The sequence below is a fragment of the Heterocephalus glaber genome, unplaced genomic scaffold, assembly GCF_053883595.1.
Source record: "Heterocephalus glaber isolate CG9 unplaced genomic scaffold, H.glaber_assembly_v1.0 deba00001461, whole genome shotgun sequence".
Lineage (NCBI taxonomy): Eukaryota > Metazoa > Chordata > Mammalia > Rodentia > Bathyergidae > Heterocephalus > Heterocephalus glaber.
The window spans coordinates 45,622,370-45,642,002 of record NW_028258308.1 but is presented as its reverse complement, the minus strand read 5'-3'; the positions used below and the strand labels follow the sequence as shown (position 1 = coordinate 45,642,002).

The following is a 19,633-nucleotide window of genomic DNA, read 5'->3' as shown; positions in this document are numbered from 1 at the left end:
AAATAATCTCTCAGGTAAAAAAAAAAAGAAGGTCAAAATAAAGGACATGCTCAATGAATCTGGAGTAAACACAAATAAAAAAAATAGAGAAGCTTAGGAAAATGATGGAAACCAGGAATGTCCCACATAGGAATGAAATGAAATTCATAAAATGTATTCAAACAGATAGCCATGAGATTAAAATTTCCACTGAAAGTACATGCAATAGGTGAGGACACAATTTCTGATCTAGAAGACAAGATTGTAGTTAATAAAGATGAAAGAAAGACATCTTAAAAATAGCAAGGGACCATGAAAAATCAATCCAACAGCAGCAAGATGATACAAAGATAAACAATATAAGTTTGGGGCTGGGGATTTAGCTCAGTGGTTCTGCCACCTGCCTCTCAAGTGCAAGGTCCTGAGTTCGATCCCTGGTACCAATAAAACAAACCAAAAAATAACAATAGAAATTTGATCAGAGTCAATGAGAAAGCTGCAGATAGTGCAAATGTCATTAAAAAAATTCAAGGGAATCAACAGCAGGAAAACAATATGACAAGGATAACCCAATACATATCAGACATAACCATCAATGTAAATGGTCTCAATTCACCAATCAAAAGAAATAAACTGGCAGAATGGATCAAGAAACAAGACCTAACAATATGCTGCATAGAAGAAACACTTTTAACACAAAAGGAAATTCAGAGACTGAAAGTCAAAGGGTGGAGAACAATGTTCCATGTGACAGGAACTCAGAAAAAAATCAGGCATAGCTATTCTATTTGCAGACAAAGTGAACTTCAAGCCAAGACTCAAGAGACAAAGAAAGTCACTACATAATTATTAAAGGAATACTTCAAGAAGAAGAGATAATTATAATTATATATGCACCAAATATAAGTGCACACAATTATATAAAACATATTAACAGACATGAAAAATCTACTAAACACTATAACAATTATAACTGGGGGTGTGTGGCTGGGGATATAGCTCAGTGGTATTGTGCCTGCCTGGCAAACACAAGGTCCTGAGTTTGACCCCCAATACCAAGGGGAAAAAAAGAATGTAATGGGGGACCTTAATACCCCACTGTCACAAATAGAAAGATCAACTAGACAGAAACTTAACAAAGAAATATCAGAACTGAACCAAATTTGAGAAAAAATGGATTTAGTAGATGTCTACAGAGTGTTTCACCCCCAAAACTTCAGAGTACACGTTCTTCTCAGCGGCACATGAGATGTTCTCCAAAATAATGATATACTAGCCCATAGAACATGCTTAGGTAAATGCAAAAGAAATGAAATTATTCCATGCACATTATCTGACCACACTGCAATGAAACTGGAAGTCAATGGCAAAAGAAACCACAGGAACTTCATAAACACATGGAAATTAAATAATATCCTTAGGAACAACCAAGGAGTCACACATGAAATTAAAAGAAGTTAGACATTTTCTACAATTAAATAATAATGCCAGTGCAACATACTGGAACTTCTGACACACAACAAAAGCAGTCCTAACAGAGAAATTTATAGCAGTGAATTCCCATATCAGAAAAACAGAGCAAGCTCCAATAAACAACCTAATGTCAAACCTCAAGCTTCTAAAACAAAAAAAAGAAGAAGAAGAGTAAATAAAGCCCAAAGCTTGGATTAGGGAGGAAATTATAAATATCAGAGCAGAAATTAAAGCAAAGGAGACTAAGAAAACACCAAAAAAATCAATAAATCAAAGAGTTGGTTCTTTGAAAGACTAAATAAATTGACAAACCCTTAGCCAACCTTATAAAAAAAAGGAAAGAAAAGACTCAAATTCATGCAATTAGAAACAAAAAGGGTGAAAACAACAGACCCTATAGAAATCCAGAAGATCATCAATACCTACTTCAAGAACCTATATTCTAATAAGATGGAAAACACACAAATGACAGATTCCTAGATACACATGAATTATCAAAGCTGAGTCAAGAAGATATTAAAATTTGAAATAACCCAGTATCAGTCATTGAAATTGAAAATTTAACTTAAAAGTTACCAACAAAGAAAATCCCAGGTCCTGACAATTTCATTGCTGAAATCTACAAAAAATTTAGAGAAGATCTGGTGCCAGTTCTCCTCAAACTCTCTAATGAAATTGAAAAAGAGGCAATACTCCCAAAATCTTTCCTGGAGGCAAGTATTACCCTGATATCAAATCCAGAGAAGGACCCAACCAAAAAAAGAGAATTACAAGCCAATCTCCCTAATGAACATAGATGCAAAAATCCTCAATAAGATACCAGCAAAGAGTTCAGCAAATCATCAAGAGGATTATACACTATGATCAAGTAGGATTCATCTCAGGTATGCAGAGATGGTTCAGCATATGCAAATCAATAAATGTAATACACTGTATCAACAGAGCCAAAGACAAAAATCACATGATCAACTCAATAGATCCAGAGAAAGCATTTGACAAAGTTTAACAACCATTCATGATTAAAAAAAAAAAAAAACTACAGAAAATTGGAATAGATGGTCTTTATCTCAATCTAGTAAAAGCCATCTACAAAAAAACCAACAGCCAACATCACACTAAATGAACAAAAGCTGAAAGCTTTCAGTCTAAAACCAGGAACAAGGATCTCCACTGGCACCACTCTTATTCAATACAGTTCTAGAAACATTAGCCAGAGCAATTAGACAAGCAATTAGACAAAGAAATAAAAGGAATAAGGATAGGAAAGAAAGAAGTTAAACTGTCATTATTTGCAGATGACTTGATACTCTACATAGAAGACCCCAAAAACTCCACCAAAAGATTTGTACATTTAATAACCAAATTCAGTAGCATAGCTGGATATAAAGTCAACACTCAAAAATCAACACATTCTTGTCCACAAATAACAAACTCACTGAGAGAAAATTAGGGAAACAACACCTTTCCTAATAGCATCCAATAAAATGAAATACTTAGCAATTTCACAAAGGAAGTAAAAGACCTTTACATTGAAAATTACAGTACTCTGAAAAAAGCAGATGGAAGAGGATATTACAAAATGGAAAGATATTCCTTGCTCCTGGGTAGGAATAACCAACATAGTGAAAATGGCAATACTCCCAAGTTTTATATAAATTTAATGCAATCTTAGTCAAAATACCATTAGCATATCTCACAGCATTACAGAAAACAATTCTAAAATTCATTTGGAATCAGAAGAGACCTAGACTAAGAAAAGGAATTCTGGGCCAAGAATTTAGCTCACTGGTTCAGCCGCCTGCCTCGCAAGTGCAAGGTCCCAAGTTCAATCCCCGGTACCAAAAAAAAGAAAGAAAGAAAAGGAATTCTGGGCAACAAAGGCAAGACAGGGGCCATCACAATCCATGATTTCAAATTACACTACAGATTATATTACTATGAATTATACTACTATGATAAAAAAAACAGCATGGTACTGAGGGAAAAAAAAGATCTGAGGATCAATGGACTAGATTAGAAAATACAGAAACAACCCCAAACACACTCAGCCACCTTATCTTTGACAGAGGAGAAGAAAGATAGCCTCTTTAATAAATGGTGCTGGAAAAATTGGCTTTCTCCACGCCATACACTAAAACTAGACCCATGTCTCTCACTATGCACTAAACTAAAATCAAAATGGACCAAAAATCTAAATATTAAAACAAATACTAAATCTGCTGGAAGAGAGAATAGGTAGAGCACTTGAGGACATAGGTGTAGGCAAAGACTTCATGAACAAAACCCTGAACACACGGGAAATACTACAAAGAATCAACAACTGGGATCCCATCTTATTAAAAAGCTTTTGAAAAGCAAAAGAAACTACCAACAGAGTGAAAAGATAACCCACATAGTGGGAAAAAATTTTAGCCAGTGGGTCCTCAAAGGACTAATATCTAGAACACATAACAAACTGAAAAATATCAGACCCTCTCCCCAAATTTAAAGACCCAATCCAAAAATGGGAATCTCAGATGAATACACACTTCTCATATGAAGAAGTAGAAACGGCAAATACATGAAAAAATGTTCAACATCACAGGTTATTCAAGAGATGCAAATTAAAACAACGCTGAGATTCCATCTCACTCCAGAAAGAATGGCCATTATCAAGAAACCAACCAACAACAAATGCTATGGGGAAAAAGCAACCCTTCTCCACTGTTGGTAGGAGTGTATACTGGTACAACTGCTGTGGAAATCAATGCAGAGATTCCTCAAAATACTAGGATTAGAGGTCACATTTGACCCAGCTATTCCCCTTCTGGGTATCTTCCCCTGAAAATTAAAAGCATCATACCACAGAGATATATGCACACCCTTGTTTATAGTGGCACAGTTTGTAATAGCTAAATCTTGGAAGCAACCCAAATGCTCATTAACCAAAGAATGGATAAAAAAGATGTTTTTTAATATAATGGAGTACTACTCAGCCATAAAGAAGGATACGTTTGAGACATTTCTAGGTAAATGGATGCACCTTGAAACCATACTCTTAAGTGAAATAAATTGAACACACATGTGTAAATATCATATTGTGTCTCTGGTGTGAGAAACTTAAAGTGTAAATAAGGACCAAAATGTAAAATAGATATAGTGAAATAGGAATTGTTCAAAATTATACCAAGTATGAGATACCTGGTAATTAAAATGTTTTATGCAAATAAAGATATAGTATTACTAGGAAATGAGTTGAGATAGATTAGCAATTGAAAATATATTCTTGGGCCGGGGAGTTGGCTCAGTGGTTCCACTGCCTGCCTCGCAAAGAGCAAGGTCCCAAGTGCGATCCCCAGTACCCAAAAAAAAAATTCTTTTTAGATCATGATACCCTGTGTATCAGTTATTCTCATTTTTGTTATGAAAATTTTTTTTCATAGGACTGTTTTCTTTTTTAATATCTACTTGTATTACATTAAAATAAAAATAAAAGAAAATGAAAAAAATGACCTATCAAATATAGATAGGAAGAAACGATGAGGAAAGATACTCCAGGAAGACAGTGATCAGAAGGAGCAGGTAAGAGGAATCTAGCTAGCCTGGAATACCTACAGTGGGTAAAAGGAGCCCAGGGTTGGGGTGAGATGCTGAAAAGACACGTTGAGAAACAATGAAAGATGGTTATGGTGCCAAGCAGATATTCCCATTTCAATGGAAGTTTTTAAAAAGGGGATAGTAATTTGATTCAAGCTGTCATATAAAGCTGAATCTAGTGGGAAGGGGTATAACTGACTTTATATAAGGAGGCCAGTTTAACAACTATGACAAGAGTCTGGATTAGAGTAGAGGCAGTGACAATGAGAACAGAGCAGTTACAAGGGGAAGACAAAGACAGGACTGAGAGGATCTGTCACTTTTCTCACTGCTGGGACAAAAATACCCAACATCCACAAGTTAAAAGAAGAAAGGTTTATTTTGGCTCAGTTTGTAGAGGTTGCAGTCCAGTCAACTGGTTCCAAGGCAGAAAGGCATGGCGGAGGGGCACTGCAGAGGAGAAACAGTCCATGGAAGGGCAGGGAGGAGGGAGCAAAGCAGCAATCAGCCAGCCTGCTTTTCTCTTTTATCTCATCAGTCTACAAGCCTTTTGGCAGTGCCACCCACACTCAGGATGAAGCTTGTCTTCAGTAAATTCATTCAGCCACATTCAGAACTATGGTAATTCCAATCACTGGACTAATTTAGTCCACACACCCTTATTCCCAGTCTCACACACACTAGATCCAGCCAGCTCCAAAAAGCCTCACTATGAGTGCCTAAGGCTTTGGGAGAACATCTAGATACAAGATGTAACACTGGGTGAACACATGGTAGAAGTTTTACACCTAGAGACAGGGTAAGAAAACTAAGAAGCAAAGGTTTGCATCTGTAGAAAGATGAGGTCTGACACAGGCATTACACCCAGGTAGAGGAGGCCAGGGCAGAGGCCAGAGCTGGAAACAGACTAGAACATCCACATAGTGGCAATCCTTGAACAATAGAGCAGGCTGAGATGGCCCCACGTACCATGAAGAGTGATCTAAAGTACAACCCCAATGTCACAATCTCCCAAACACACCCAATGCTCACAGAAAATCCCTATAATATGCATCACATGAACAGTGTTCATTCTTTATGTGCTCTCCTTTTACTCCTACAAATCTCTCTCTTCAGTTTTGTGATTATGAGTAATAAAGGTGCCCCCATTGTGGAAGGTCATTTTTTAAAGATGTATTCTGATGAGAGTTTAAATTGAGTTATCTGTAATAAGTTGTTGCTTTGAAGACTTCAGAAAAGTTACTGATGCACTCTACATCATCACATTAAAGATCTGGAAGGGGACTGAGAGGTCATGTACCTCCTTCTCATTTCACAAATGAGGAAACCAGGGCCAAGGGACTTTGCCTGGCATATCACATAGCAGGTATGTTACAGCTGGCCCCATAATGGGAGCATGTACCCACCTTTCCTCCTCAACTGCATCCTTGGGTATGGCTCCCAGCCACACACAGATGGACAGGAGAATGGACAGAGAAGTAGAGATGCTGGATAGATGGACAGTCACATGATACATAGATGGAAAGGTAAACAGGAAAGTGGGTAGGTAGGTTGAGAACCATAAACAAGAGTGGGCATAATATATCTATATTTCACCTTTTTCAAGTGAGAAAAAGAAAAAAATGGCTCTGGTAGATATTTTGGGGGCCTGTCAAGCCTTCCAACTCTAAAAAGTACTTTGGCCTTCTCAAAACATTAAGCTATATTTTAATCAAAAACATTAGATAATATTATGACACACCCTATTCAATAAGTTTTCAGTCCACCATACTAAAAATCTTGCTATTTTTTTTGTTCACATTTGTGTACACATGAAAAGGCAGTTTGCAGGAAAACATGATCATAAGACTGAAGTTAGACTGTTTGGGGTCTGTTTATTTATTTATGTTTTGTGTTTGCAGCACTAGGGATCCAACCAAGGCCTTGAGTATACCAGGTAAGGGGTCTACCCCAGAGCCATTTTCCCCAGCCCTCAGATCTTAGGTTGTTTTATTCATCACAAAAAAAATGCTCCTGGTATCCCATTTGGAAAGTTAAGTACAATTTCCTGCCAAGCATGGTGGCTCACATCTGTAATCCCAGCACTCGGGAGGCAGGAGGATCACCATGACTTCAAGGTCAGCCTGAACTACATAGTGAGCCCCTGTCTCAAAAAAAAGAAAAAGAAAAGAAAAAAGGTACAATTTCCTTAGAATGCAGCTCCAAATATATCCATTTCTGTACAAGATGGAGAAGAAGACTATAAGATTCCAAATATATAAGTCACAGATATACAGGGAAACATCTGCTAAGTCACATCAGGCATTCCAGAGAGCAAATTTTAGTTCAGCATTTCACAATAATCTAGAAACACATGAACTATGGATGTTATCACTGATGATTTCTTATTTGATAAAGGCTGTTTCAAACTTCCCCACACCCACTAGGTCCGTGCAGCAATATATTTTAGTGGTACCTATCAGATTTTCAAAAAAATCTTCTTTTTGTAGAGAATGTAGGCAATGAGCACCCACAGAGCAGTGGCGACTATATTCTGAATTAAATGTTCTTTGTGTGACTGATTATCATCCAGCTTCCATTGAAAGGGAAAGTAGTTCTCAAACACTTCGTGGCCAACATACACCAGAATAGAATTCATTCCTTAAAGAAAAATACAGAACATGTTTTTCCTGAGTCACATCAGATCATCTATTTAATTCCTGAAATAAGTTCATGAAAAAACAAAAACCATGCACTTGCATTACTGGCTACAAGCAAAAGTAAGTAATGGATACATATCTCAGATATTTTATGGGCAAACTGTTTTTAAATTTTTAGGAAATAGTCATTTTATATCAATGAATTGTTTGTGGTGCTGAAGACTAAACCCAGGACACTGCACATGCTAAAACACTCGGCTACAACTCCAGCCCAACAATGAATTTTTAAATATCAAATCTGAAAGGAAAATTACAACTTTAACTCATATTTTTTTAGACAAAAAAAATTGATAGTCAAAGAATGTTAACTATTACTAGATTCAAAGAACTAAAATGAATCACTGAAGTGATCTGGTCTCTCAGTCCTTTAAACTACATCTCTTAATATCATCTCTTTGCATTTCTTACAAGGTATAACCTTTTAGGTAGTATATTGGCAATAAGAGAGAAAGCATAATCCCATTTCCAAGTATTAAAAACTGGACAATATGCCCTGCATCATTTCGGATACTCCACAATTTGGTACTTCCTGAAGAAATAAGTGAGGCTTATTGTCATGCAACCACAACTACTCCAGAACTTAAAATGGGTGAAAATGGAGTGGACTGCTTTAGAACAGGCCAAGGATGTCCTGAGGACCTGGAACAACATGACCCTGCTGGATTCTCCCTCTGCCTGTCCTTCAGAACCAGGCCACCAGAACAGTGGTGGAAAGCCAGCAGGTCTCTGGGCCATTCCACCTGGTGACCGCCACCAACTCTGTATGGGGTTAGAGGTAACTTACCTGGATAGAAGAATGGCATTCCTGACCACAGTCCCCTCACATCAACAACCAAGTACAGTGCCAGCAGGATAAAGAAGGCAAAAGCACTCAGTGTGGTGACATAGGAAATGGACCTACAGAGAGTTAAATGAGTTATGCTCAGGACAAGCACGTTCAATTTCAACTCTAGAAGTCACCAGCATTAAAATGACACTTCTATACTTACCAGAGATTTTTGTTTATTGGAATAAAGCCTTTGTTTTCAGACATTTTTGTCAAAGCAACAGAAATAAGTCCCTAAAATAGGGAGGGAAAAGATGTTAAAGTTTTCTATCATAATTTCAAAAAATAATTGTATTTCAAAACAAAGTATCTGCTTAGAGGAGGCTGAAAATTATGCCTTATATTGTGCCCTTTTAACTGGAAACATATTTTAAGGGGTATAACTAAAACACATTCCCCAAAAATATCTTTTCAATATTACTCTGAGTTGAAAAAGGTAAACTAATTGATAAATTACAGCAGATCCTAAGAGGAAACATTACTGCAAAGTTATGGGTAAAATGAATACTGAGTCAAACTTAAAAAAATTTTTACATGTAAATCCGAAAGTTGCTGTTTAAAAAGTATTATTACTTGCCTAGTGCTCCTGATAAGGCTACCCATGCAGAGTCCATAACTCACAATTTCTTTAGGCATTCTTCATGGCACTGTTTGATGGCAAAATTATCTTATTTATAAACACAGCATTCTAAGAAAGTAATCCTGAGAATTCAAGTGTAAATATTTGCTCCATCTTGGAGGTGAGGAGGGAGCTCATCTAAACATGATACAAGTGTTTAGCATCGACAAGGTGCTTGGTTCAATCCCTGCCACCAAAAAATAAAAAATAAGTTGAAGAAAAAAGATTTGTTCCTCTGCTTTAAAGTGAAAAATGTTCCTGGTCACCATGTGGTGACAGATGCTACAGCAGAGTTGCTAAACACTTCACTTCTTTTTAAATACAGATGAGTGTGAAGAAAAGCCATCTTGGAAGAAACATCGGTTACTTACAAGAACACAACACCAGGCAGTGAATCTAATGAGGATGTCTTTGGTCTGACCCTTGTAACACAACAGTATTTTTCCTGCCTGAAGAAGAAAACAATATGACCAAGGGAATCACTGAAAACATATTTTTACTTCATAGTTATCCACTGTCTTAACACTCAACAAACAGATTCATTCACAAGGCACACGTCCAGATAGTAGGAGTGACAGGAGGAATGACACTTTTACCCCTTCCCTGCCCTCAACACGGAGTGAGAGATGAGGAGCTCCTTCGGGGAAGGAAGACAACATCAGATGGCGGTGCCACAAAGGGGCAGCCACAAGTACATGATGGTGGAAGCAGAAAGGGTATTCTGAGCAAAAGGGAACAGCAGGCACAGAGCAATGTGAAGAGGCATAAAGAAGCCCAATGGCTCTCGGGGGGTGCAGAAGGGTGGAGGGCAGGAAGGGTAAACAATGGGGTGAGCAGTAAGCTGGCTCAGAGGGGCTTTCTTTCCTTCATAAGCAATGAGGAGCCAAGGAAAGTATGCCCCTAAAGTGCCAAGGGACCTGCCCAGCCTGTCCTGCTAAACCATCTGGTCTGGCAGCACTACACAAGAGGGGCAGGGACAAAATGGAACAATAGGCAGGGAGACATTTTTGAAAAAAACCCATTAGGACTTTGCATGAAATCCCTCTGAAATTAGGAATTGATATTTGAAAACATCAAAGGATAAAAGTGTTAATAATTTATAATAGCTAAAATTTATGAATGTTTTCTATGTCCTAGTTCTTAGAACTTTACAGGAATTAACTTATTTAACTCTCAAAACACCCCTATAAAGCAGGTGCAGGTGAGACTTAGCAAAATGAAGTACAGTAAACAGTGCCCTGGGTCACAAATGCTTCTGTTTGCAAACAATTTAACCTCCACACTGGATGAGCTGCCTCAGCTGGCAGAGATTTATTTATCCAGAGAGCTTAAGGACTCAGCAAACTTGTTTAAAAACATAGTATGAACTAGACAGTACTATAGTGATAGTGTAGTGATCTCTAACTACAAAAATCATTTAATCATCAAAATGTATATGCTTTCCATATGCACTATCCAATATGGGAGCCACTAGCCACATGTGACTTTAAATTTAAAACTGAATTTGTTAAAATTAAGAAAGCTAAAAAGTTCATTTCCTCAGCCATACTCATTAAATTTCAAGTACTCCACCACCACCTGGCTAGTGGCCACCCTAGCAGATAGCATGCTTGAAGAGCATTCTCATCATCCAGAAAGCTCAGGAGCACAGCTTTACAAGATTTTCCTCTGCCACTTCACTTCCCTCAAACAATAGTTTCAAATACCAGTAAGGAGAATTTTAGGAAGAAACATTTAGACTACTCAGAATTTTAACAAAAGTACATTCAAAGTAGATGAAGAAAAACCTGTATTGACCTTGACAGAAAATACAAATGCTCTGAAACCACATACAGTGTTGGCTACAATATCAATGTCTGATGGCACTGCCCTCAGGAATGCATTTTACACCCTTATAAAAGGGCTTGAAACAGCAAGTCCAGTCTCTGCCCTTGCATCTTCCACCAGGTGAGGATACAGTGCTTATCCTCTCTACAAGATGCTCAGTTCAAGGCACCAACTTGGAAGCAGGGGTCAGACCATCATGAGATCATGAACCTGCCAAGCACCCTGACCTTGGACTTGTCAGCCTCAAGAACTTTAAGAAATAAATTCCTGCTCTTTAGAAGTTACCCAATCTCTGTATTTTTTTTTACAGCATCAGAAACATGCTAAGACAAGTACACAAAAATAAATGGTACAAAAGATAAGGTGACTTCTCAGTGTCACTAATGTCTGAACACTCTGCTCACTTCAGCAGGGAAATCTTTTACCCCAAAACTGCTGGGTTAACATAAGCCACGTAAATAAGAATTTTTTTTTTAGAATATAAGAATTATACCTATTTGTGCTGAGTTTTAGGAACTTCTGGTTTTGCACAATCTGTTGAACCTGAACAGAATTTACTAGACCTGTAGCACTGAAGAGGATACGCTTATATTTTAATGAAAGTTTTTGAATTAGTGATGAACCAATCATCAGACAGTCAGAAAAAAAATGTATACTACTAAAATGAGCAGATACCTGAACTCCTAAAAATGCCATCACAATGGAGTTGATGGTCCCTAAGATTCCTTCTGGATCATAGGGCACTTCAGTGTGATACAGCACCTTCATAAAACAGAACAAGAAGCCAGCCTTTACTCACTGACTGTGGAAATGAACATGAACAACTCTCAGTCTGAATACAAACTTGAATGCTGCATCCCAGGCGTCAACTTTTTATTTGTTTTTGCTTTTACTGCATAAGTTCATTGCTAACTTATGGGGATTATAGGCAGAATACTTCCTAGGCGTGAAAGTGTGTGGTGTGTCCAGGGTATGCAGGGCCTCAGGAACAAGCTAGGGTCCAGTAATGGCCCTTTCAACTTCAGCTGGCTCAGTAAACAGTGCCAGGACCCCACATGAATAGTTTCATATAAAATGCATGGTATCTTCGTAATTTCATTATTCCTTTCTGTTCAAAACTTCTGTGCCAACGACAGCTCCCTCTCTTCTTCTAAGGCCAAAGAATATTTAAAAATACATTTGGCAGGGCTGGGGATTTAGCTCAGTGGTTTTGATCCCTGGTACCCCCCCCAAAAAAAAATACATTTGGCAAAGCAGAAGGGGAAGAGGCTTGAGGGGTGGAATGGGATAAAATAAAATTTATTAATTTTTTAAAATACATTTGGGTTGACTCAGTGGTAGAGTGGATAGGCAGCATGCACAAGGCCCTGGGTTTAATCCCTAGCATCTGCAAAATACAGTAAAATAAAATAAATTAAGATAAAACAAAATAAAATTTAAAAATACACCTGTAGTTTTCACCATAAAATACTGACCCTGTAGAAATTTGGAAGTGTACAGTGTAGCTGATGCTGCAGCACATCCCCAGACTCTCCCATCCTTTCAGGATGGAAGCATTCATTCTCCAGCTGCTAGAAAAATTAACTGCTAAAAGCTCCCACTCCAGTTCTACTTCTGGATTATCCTTTACTAAAAACAGCTGCTGGGCTACAGGTATAGCTGAGTGGTAGGGTGCTTGCTTAGTGTATGTTAGTCCCTGGGACCCATCCTCAGCACTGCAAAGAAAAGAGAGAGCTGCCTCTGAAGCTCTGCAGGTGTCACCCCTGCTGGGGCAGTCCATATCCAACAAGGAACATAAAAGGGCCCAATCCCTCACCCCAGTGCATATAGCTCTGAAGTTCCACTCCAGCTTCCTCTGAGGCCTTTCTTTATTGGGACTGCAGTATAGTTCAACTTCTCCCTCTGCCCAGTCCAACAGGGATTGATCCAACAAAGACTGCTACACTCCTGCATGGGAATCTCTATTTCAGAGTCTACTGCCTATAAATCTGACTTGAGATGTAGAGAAAAGTGCTAAAGGCTACTTCTTTTACACAGTTCATTCTGATTTTATGATAAAATGTTCACCTGTCACATAATGAAGTCATTAAGTTAACCAACTTTACAAATAAAATTTAGTCCCTATCACATTTTACTAAATGAACATAATTTAAAGCAGGCCAACTCTTTCTGTTTTTCCGCATTTCAGAGCTCCTAAACCCCTAGTCCCATGTAAAAGCCAATCTCACACACCGTAGAAGAAGGATGCTGGTACAAGTGATCACTTCCTAGTAGCAGGTGGTCAATGTAGCGGGCAGCTCCTCCAGTACAGTTTGCATACTTCCCCAAGTCTCCAATACCACCAGGGCCAAGGTACCCACTAGGAAGTGAAAATATATTTAAATGATGAGACTTCAGAAGGGAAGGTGTATACAGTAGGTATTTATGCATTCAAGAGGCTCAAAGAGCCTCAAATAAGTACAAACCTAAAACATCCCTCTGGCTCCATGCACTTGATTCATCAACACTTGACTCTCCCAATCCTGGCACTGATAAAGGCACAAGGGCTGACCAATTTCAACTCAAATTCACCCTGATACAATACTCACCTCTCTCACTGCAAAGCATGCCTCAAAGGAGAAAAAGGACTCAAATAGAAATCCTTTGACTTGAGAAATTTAAAAGCTATAAAACCAGTACGTTTGATTTGGCAGAAAGTAACAAGCAAAAATGGATTATCTGCAAGGGTTCTTACGTAGGACATCCAGGAACTGGTAATAAGAATGTCAAGCCCAGCCAAATGCCTTCCAGCAGCAGAATAAGGAGCCATTGGGACCAGCTGGAGGTGATGTCTCGGAGGGAAGGGCAGCTTCTCTCCTGAGTAAGGAGTAAGGTAGAAAACACTACATATAAACTAAATGCAAATACAAGGGGACTAAATTATATATAGTATGCATTCTGGAAATTCCCAGGGATTATTTTCTTGCCATTTTAGCAGTAATACAAAAAAATTATTTAATAGGTTCTGATATTGTCTGCATGCTCTAAGATATATCACAGTAAAATATTAGTTAAAAAGCAATTAGTTGGCCAGGGATTTAGGTCAGTAGTTCTAGCACCTGCCTCGAAAGTGTAAGAACCTGAGTTCGATCCCTGGAAACAAAAAAAAGCAATTAGTGAACTGGGGGTATAGTTCAGTGGTAGAACACCTGACAAGCACATGCAAGGCCCTGGTATAAATCCCCAGAACTATACACATATACTCACAAAGATTTAATAAAAATAATTTTTTAAAAGAATACACTTGATCAGCTGGCAGTATTTTATTCAGAAACAAAAAAGTTCTTAAAAACTTCCTAAGTGAATTTATCACACACCTTCCCCCTTTTAATCATATTTTTACATGATTTCTCACCAAGACACAATTTTCAGGTATGGGTTTAGCAAACAGGAGCTCCAACACAGCAACCACAAAGTATGTAACTCCCAACCGCTGCAGCACACCAGGAATTCGTACCTTATCCCAAGACACTGAAGAAGACACAGGTTAGGTAAGACATGGCCAACATGTCTCATCTCAACCCAAGACATTATTATATTTTTTCTAAAGGGGAAATCATACCTATATTACTTCTAAGTGAGTGTTTTTAAGCCTTGGAGACAGAAATATACATGGTTAAGAGACATGGCTCAAATCTAAGTTCTAAGACCAGGCCAGTCCCACTCAACAGAAGGATGTTCAGGAGAAGGCTCAAACAAACCAGAAAGGTGGCCAGTTGGGAAACTGAGAATAAACATGCCTTACTCAGGGGCAGAGATAAGGCAAGGACTACCCTTGGCCCTGAATTTTATTTGCTGGCCCTTTTCAATCAGGCATATGGATTCAATCCTCATGTCCAACAGGAAGTTACAGACCCAACACAAGCCACAGTCCTTTCTCATCAAACGTTACAAGGAGACAAAGCCATTATCTTGCCCAGCAACCTAGCTGGCATACAAGGGATTACAAAGGATTTCTCAAAACTACCACTCCATATGGTCAAAAAAACCAAAAATGGCTGGAAAGCAGGGCCTGATAATAAGGTGACCTGATCTGTCTCTGGTCTGTCCTACTCTATGCATACATAAACCAGAGAAAAAAACTTTAACTTCGCATGGTCTCTGACTTTTCTTTCAAATAACAAAAGAATCTGAATAGTCACGGAGGCTCCTCCTAGGTCTAAAAGTCCAAGATGATATTAATACCCAAAGTTACAGAAGCATCATATATACTTTTCTAACAATAGTTCTTTTTGCAAGTACCTGAGATAAGAGGAATTACATTTCTTTCAAATGAAAACATGTGAAGCTGCAGATGCAGCTTAGATGTAGTGATAAGAGTGCTTGTCTACTATGCACAACATCCTGGGCTCAATCTCTAGCAATGCAATCAACAGATAAATAGGTGATGGATGGATGAATAGACAGATAGAGCAAGCTATAAATTATAACGTGCATTTTCCAGAGTTCAACCTGAATATATACTAACAAAGGGGAAAAAATACTTACATGGACCAAGGCAATAATTGGGATTCACAATGACAATTCCTATACATATTAAAAGGAAACTCCTCCATGCAATTTTCCCCAGTAATTTGAATTTTGAACATCCCCGCTGAAGTACAGAAGTCATTGAAAGAAAAACTGAAGATCCCATAATAAATACAAACCTAAAAAAAAAAATCTATTAGTATGTGTCCATTTCTAATTTTTTCCTTTTATTATTAGCACCTATTAACTTTACAGAACATTGGGTTTCAATGCATATATTTTGATCATATCCATCCCTTCATTTCTGATTTTTCATCTATGCATCACTAATCTTTTATAGTAGACTGCAGGAGAGAAGCACCACACTGTCAGTTTAAAGTGGCAAACTATTAACATCCAGCCAAGAGCACAGGAAGAGACTAAAATGGAACCTGCTGTGCCATGAAGATTCTATCAGCAGATCTTCAAGACCTGCCTTAGAAGGAAATACCTTTATTATTAAATAGAATTTCCAAGCACAACCCTCCCAATGAACTGTCAGAGAAAAATAATGAAGATGCCTAATACAAGTAACCAGACTTTCTCTGGCATGCCCTCAATGTCACTGAGAAACAAAGCATTTCAATCATTTCTAAACTCATGCCTGCTCTTGAAAGAAAAAGCTTAATTTTCTTTTCTCCATTTGGTTGGAGTCACATGTTCCTTTTGCCATACAAATTGTCTCTTTAAAAGAAAATCACACCACTAATTTTTCTAGTTATTTGGTTAATGGTTATGGAGATGAGTTTGCTCTTGCTGCATGCCCGGGGATACCTTGGCTTCCCTTCTGGGGTCACCCCAATCAGATAAAAAGTTCTAGTAAGCATGACATGGTGGCAAACATCTGTAACTCCAGCACTCTGATAGCCTGAAGCAGGAGGATCACAAGTTTGACCCTACCCTGAGGAACTTACTGGCTTAGTGAGAACATGTCTCAAAATGAAAAATTAAAGAGGGGGCAGCTGGGCCTATAGCTCAGTGCAAAGGCCTTGGGTTCAATCCCCAGTACTGGGGAGGAAAAAAAAGCTTCTAGTGACAGGAAATTTCTCTACGGAATCCTTATAGAGAATATACTTAAATAATGATCGAGCCAGGCATGGAGGCTTAGGCTCATGATCTCAGCCACTCAGAAGGCTGAAGAAAAAAAAAGAAGAAGAAGAAGAAGAAAAAAAAGAAGACTGAGGCAGGAGGATCGCAAGCTGAAGGCCAGCCTGGGTAACTTAGCAAGACTCTGTTTCAAAATAATAATGATAATAGAGCTCTAGATGTAACTTAGTGGTAGAGAACTCCTGAATTCAATTCCTATTACTACAAAAACAGGCATAATAATGATGATGATCAGGTTTTCAGGCATATAAAATGTGCCCTACTCAGATCCATCCCCAAAAATAAAAAGTTTCTCCCCGCCAAAACCAAGTCCATATCAGTGATAAAACACAAGGGACCAAAGACATAAAACAGTCTCCTGGCACTGTCTTAATGATGGAGCAGAGTTGCTCAAAGTATCATAGCAAAGGTACAAATTGCACATCATATGGGAATGGTCCCTCAGCAAAAGTAAGAAGCCATAAAAAGAAACAGTTTGGTTGCTCCACTCTTACATTGAATTTTAATTACTATCATTGCCTGCTACATATTTATCAGTATTCACAGATACCAATATACTATATTTCTTTTAGGAAGTATAATTTTACATATATTTTCAGGTTTAGTGGAATTAAACCATATATTCAGAATTTATGATATCCTACAGGATGCCAAAATCTAGTATATCATATGTGCTTTAACATAATGTTCCTTATGAGGCTGTACCTCAATGGCAGAGCATACTTAGCATGCACAAGGCCCTGGGTTTAATCCCCAGCACCACACACACACACACACACACACACACACACACACACACACACACACTAAAAAAAAATCACTTGTCCTTTAAAATACACATGTATAAGCATAATGCCAAATAAAAGAACTATGCAATAGCTAGGTATGGTGGTGCACACCTACAATCCTAACACTCTGGGGGAGGCTAAGGCAGGAAGATTTCAAGCCCAGTCTGGGTAACTAGTAATTTAGTGAAATCCTGTCTCAAAATAAAAAATAAAAAAAGCTCTGGGAATGTAAATCAGTGTGAAGGCCCTAGGTTCAATCCCCAATATTAAACAAATAAATAAATAAATAATCCAGTAACAACTTTGTTCATAAAAGCAAACACCGGCCTGTTTGTGGTCCCAAGCTCAAGGTTAGTCTGAGAGAGGGACTCCAGCATCATCTGAAAGACAAAGGCCTAGAGATGACCTATTGAAAAGTTGATAGTAGATTGCAAACTCACCATGGGAATACAAGGTCAGCCACTGTCAGTCCTGCAGAACAAAATATGTATAAATAGTAAAAAAGAGAACTCTATAAACACTTCCAAATCCAAAATGGACTTTAGTACATATGGATACAGAGAGTGCAACTCACACTGAGGTAACTCACTCTCTTTCTCTCTCTCTCCCTCCCTCCCTCCCTTGAGATTCTAAAACAATCTCTGGGACTGGCGTATTTCCTAACCATAGCCAGACATGGAGAACCAATCTAAAAGTATGTGAACTAGTTTTTTAGCTTTACGTCATGCTATTCAAAACCTCTTCTTTGGGTCTATAAGCAATGCTACCTGTAGGAAATACCTTACCATTCCAGCTAGAATGTTTGAAGTACCAATATCTTCCTCCTCCGTAATTAACGAAGACCATGAGGACAAGAGCTATCCTATAAAGCCAACAAATAAAACACTTTCAGGATTTGGCAATATATTCAAGACCTTTAAGATACAACGTTGGTCTGAAGTACATCTTGGGAGATAGATAGATAGAAATGTGGTTTGTCTGTTTGTTTGATTCACTGTCTTGTCACCAGTTTAGACTGCGAAGGTTAACTTGAGATTTGGGCAGCTCAAAGGAGAGATATAGAGCTGTTGACTGGGTTAGAAACCTTAATTAGCTGTTCTTGCAGCTCAGCTCAGTTCAGTTCATTTTATCTGTCCAGCTGTTCCCAAGTAGCTCTCAGTCCTCCAGCCAGCCCAGCAGCCCTTGTGGCAGTCTAGATTTACAGTAAAAATACAGAATAGCAGCTTTTTGCTAGTATTGACCTTAGGTATGTTAGTTATTTACATGGAGACTAGGAGGTGCATCTGCGCTCACATTCTGCTGAACTCAAACTTAATGTAGTCTGGAAATCATCCCCACACACAGCCTGAACTACAGTAGAGCCATCTTCAGCTTCATTTTTCTCTACAATCACATACTGTATTTATTTGATTATGTAAAAATTCTCAGAAAACGGAATTTAAAACCTGGGGAAACAGAGTCTCCTTTCTCCACCAACCTGAAAACAAGAAACAGACTCCTCCAGAGCAGCTGAGCTCTGGCAAGACCCGAATATGAGGCAGCTGCCGGTTGCAGTCAGACCAGCGCCTGGGCTGAGCAGAGATTCCCAAATATACAGGAAGTAATTAGAAGAATGCTTCAGTAGGTGCATCATCAATCAATTTAAAAAGTGATCCATGATTTCCATCTCAGTAAGGGCAATTAAATCATATATTTTTGTTATTATTACTTTTTTTTTTGGTACCACGGATCAAACTCAGGACCTTGCGCTTGCAAGGCAGGCAGCAGAGCCACTGAGCTAAATCCATGGACCCTATTATTATTTCTTTTGCAGTAGTGAGGATAGGACACATGGCCTTTGCAGTAAACAGGTGCTGTGTATGTGTTAAAAGCAGGTTTACAAGGAATAGTTTTATCAGATTTTCATGAGTTACAGTGGCTGAAACATCAATTCTTTCTTGTGGGAAAAGAATTAAATGGCAGCACAAAAAGAAATCTATCAATAGACTATTTCATTAAACGAAGGAAATTAAACAAGAACTACAAACAAACAGACTCAACAAACAAGGAAGGAAATGTATTAGCCATAAGACATGTTTCACATGAGTCAAAACCCAGTAACTGTAGACTTGAGAAGAAAAGAGTTTTGAACAATTGTGTCAAAATAGTCAGGTCAGTGATAATTAACTCCTCCGGCAATAGGGCTAGGCCT

At 38.3% G+C, this 19,633-nt stretch overlaps 1 protein-coding gene across 4 annotated transcripts in view; it reads right to left on the bottom strand.

Annotated features, from left to right (window-relative positions):
• Positions 1 to 19,633, bottom strand: part of Hgsnat (heparan-alpha-glucosaminide N-acetyltransferase) — a 67,155-nt gene that overhangs the window by 7,671 nt on the left and 39,851 nt on the right. For 3 of the 4 annotated variants that reach the window (XM_087180422.1, XM_004875362.4, XM_004875363.4), the window contains 11 exons: positions 18,228 to 18,304; positions 17,883 to 17,913; positions 15,527 to 15,687; positions 14,394 to 14,509; positions 13,734 to 13,855; positions 13,232 to 13,358; positions 11,675 to 11,761; positions 9,544 to 9,621; positions 8,717 to 8,787; positions 8,512 to 8,624; positions 7,484 to 7,668 (listed from right to left, as the gene is read on the bottom strand). In XM_087180422.1, coding sequence (XP_087036548.1) covers positions 7,487 to 7,668; positions 8,512 to 8,624; positions 8,717 to 8,787; positions 9,544 to 9,621; positions 11,675 to 11,761; positions 13,232 to 13,358; positions 13,734 to 13,855; positions 14,394 to 14,509; positions 15,527 to 15,687; positions 17,883 to 17,913; positions 18,228 to 18,288 — 1,149 coding nt within the window. In that variant the 5' untranslated portion in view covers positions 18,289 to 18,304 and the 3' untranslated portion in view covers positions 7,484 to 7,486. Of the gene's footprint in view, positions 1 to 7,483; positions 7,669 to 8,510; positions 8,625 to 8,716; positions 8,788 to 9,130; positions 9,201 to 9,543; positions 9,622 to 11,674; positions 11,762 to 13,231; positions 13,359 to 13,733; positions 13,856 to 14,393; positions 14,510 to 15,526; positions 15,688 to 17,882; positions 17,914 to 18,227; positions 18,305 to 19,633 lie in introns of those variants that run through there. The other variant, XR_015438740.1, reaches the window with a different exon arrangement.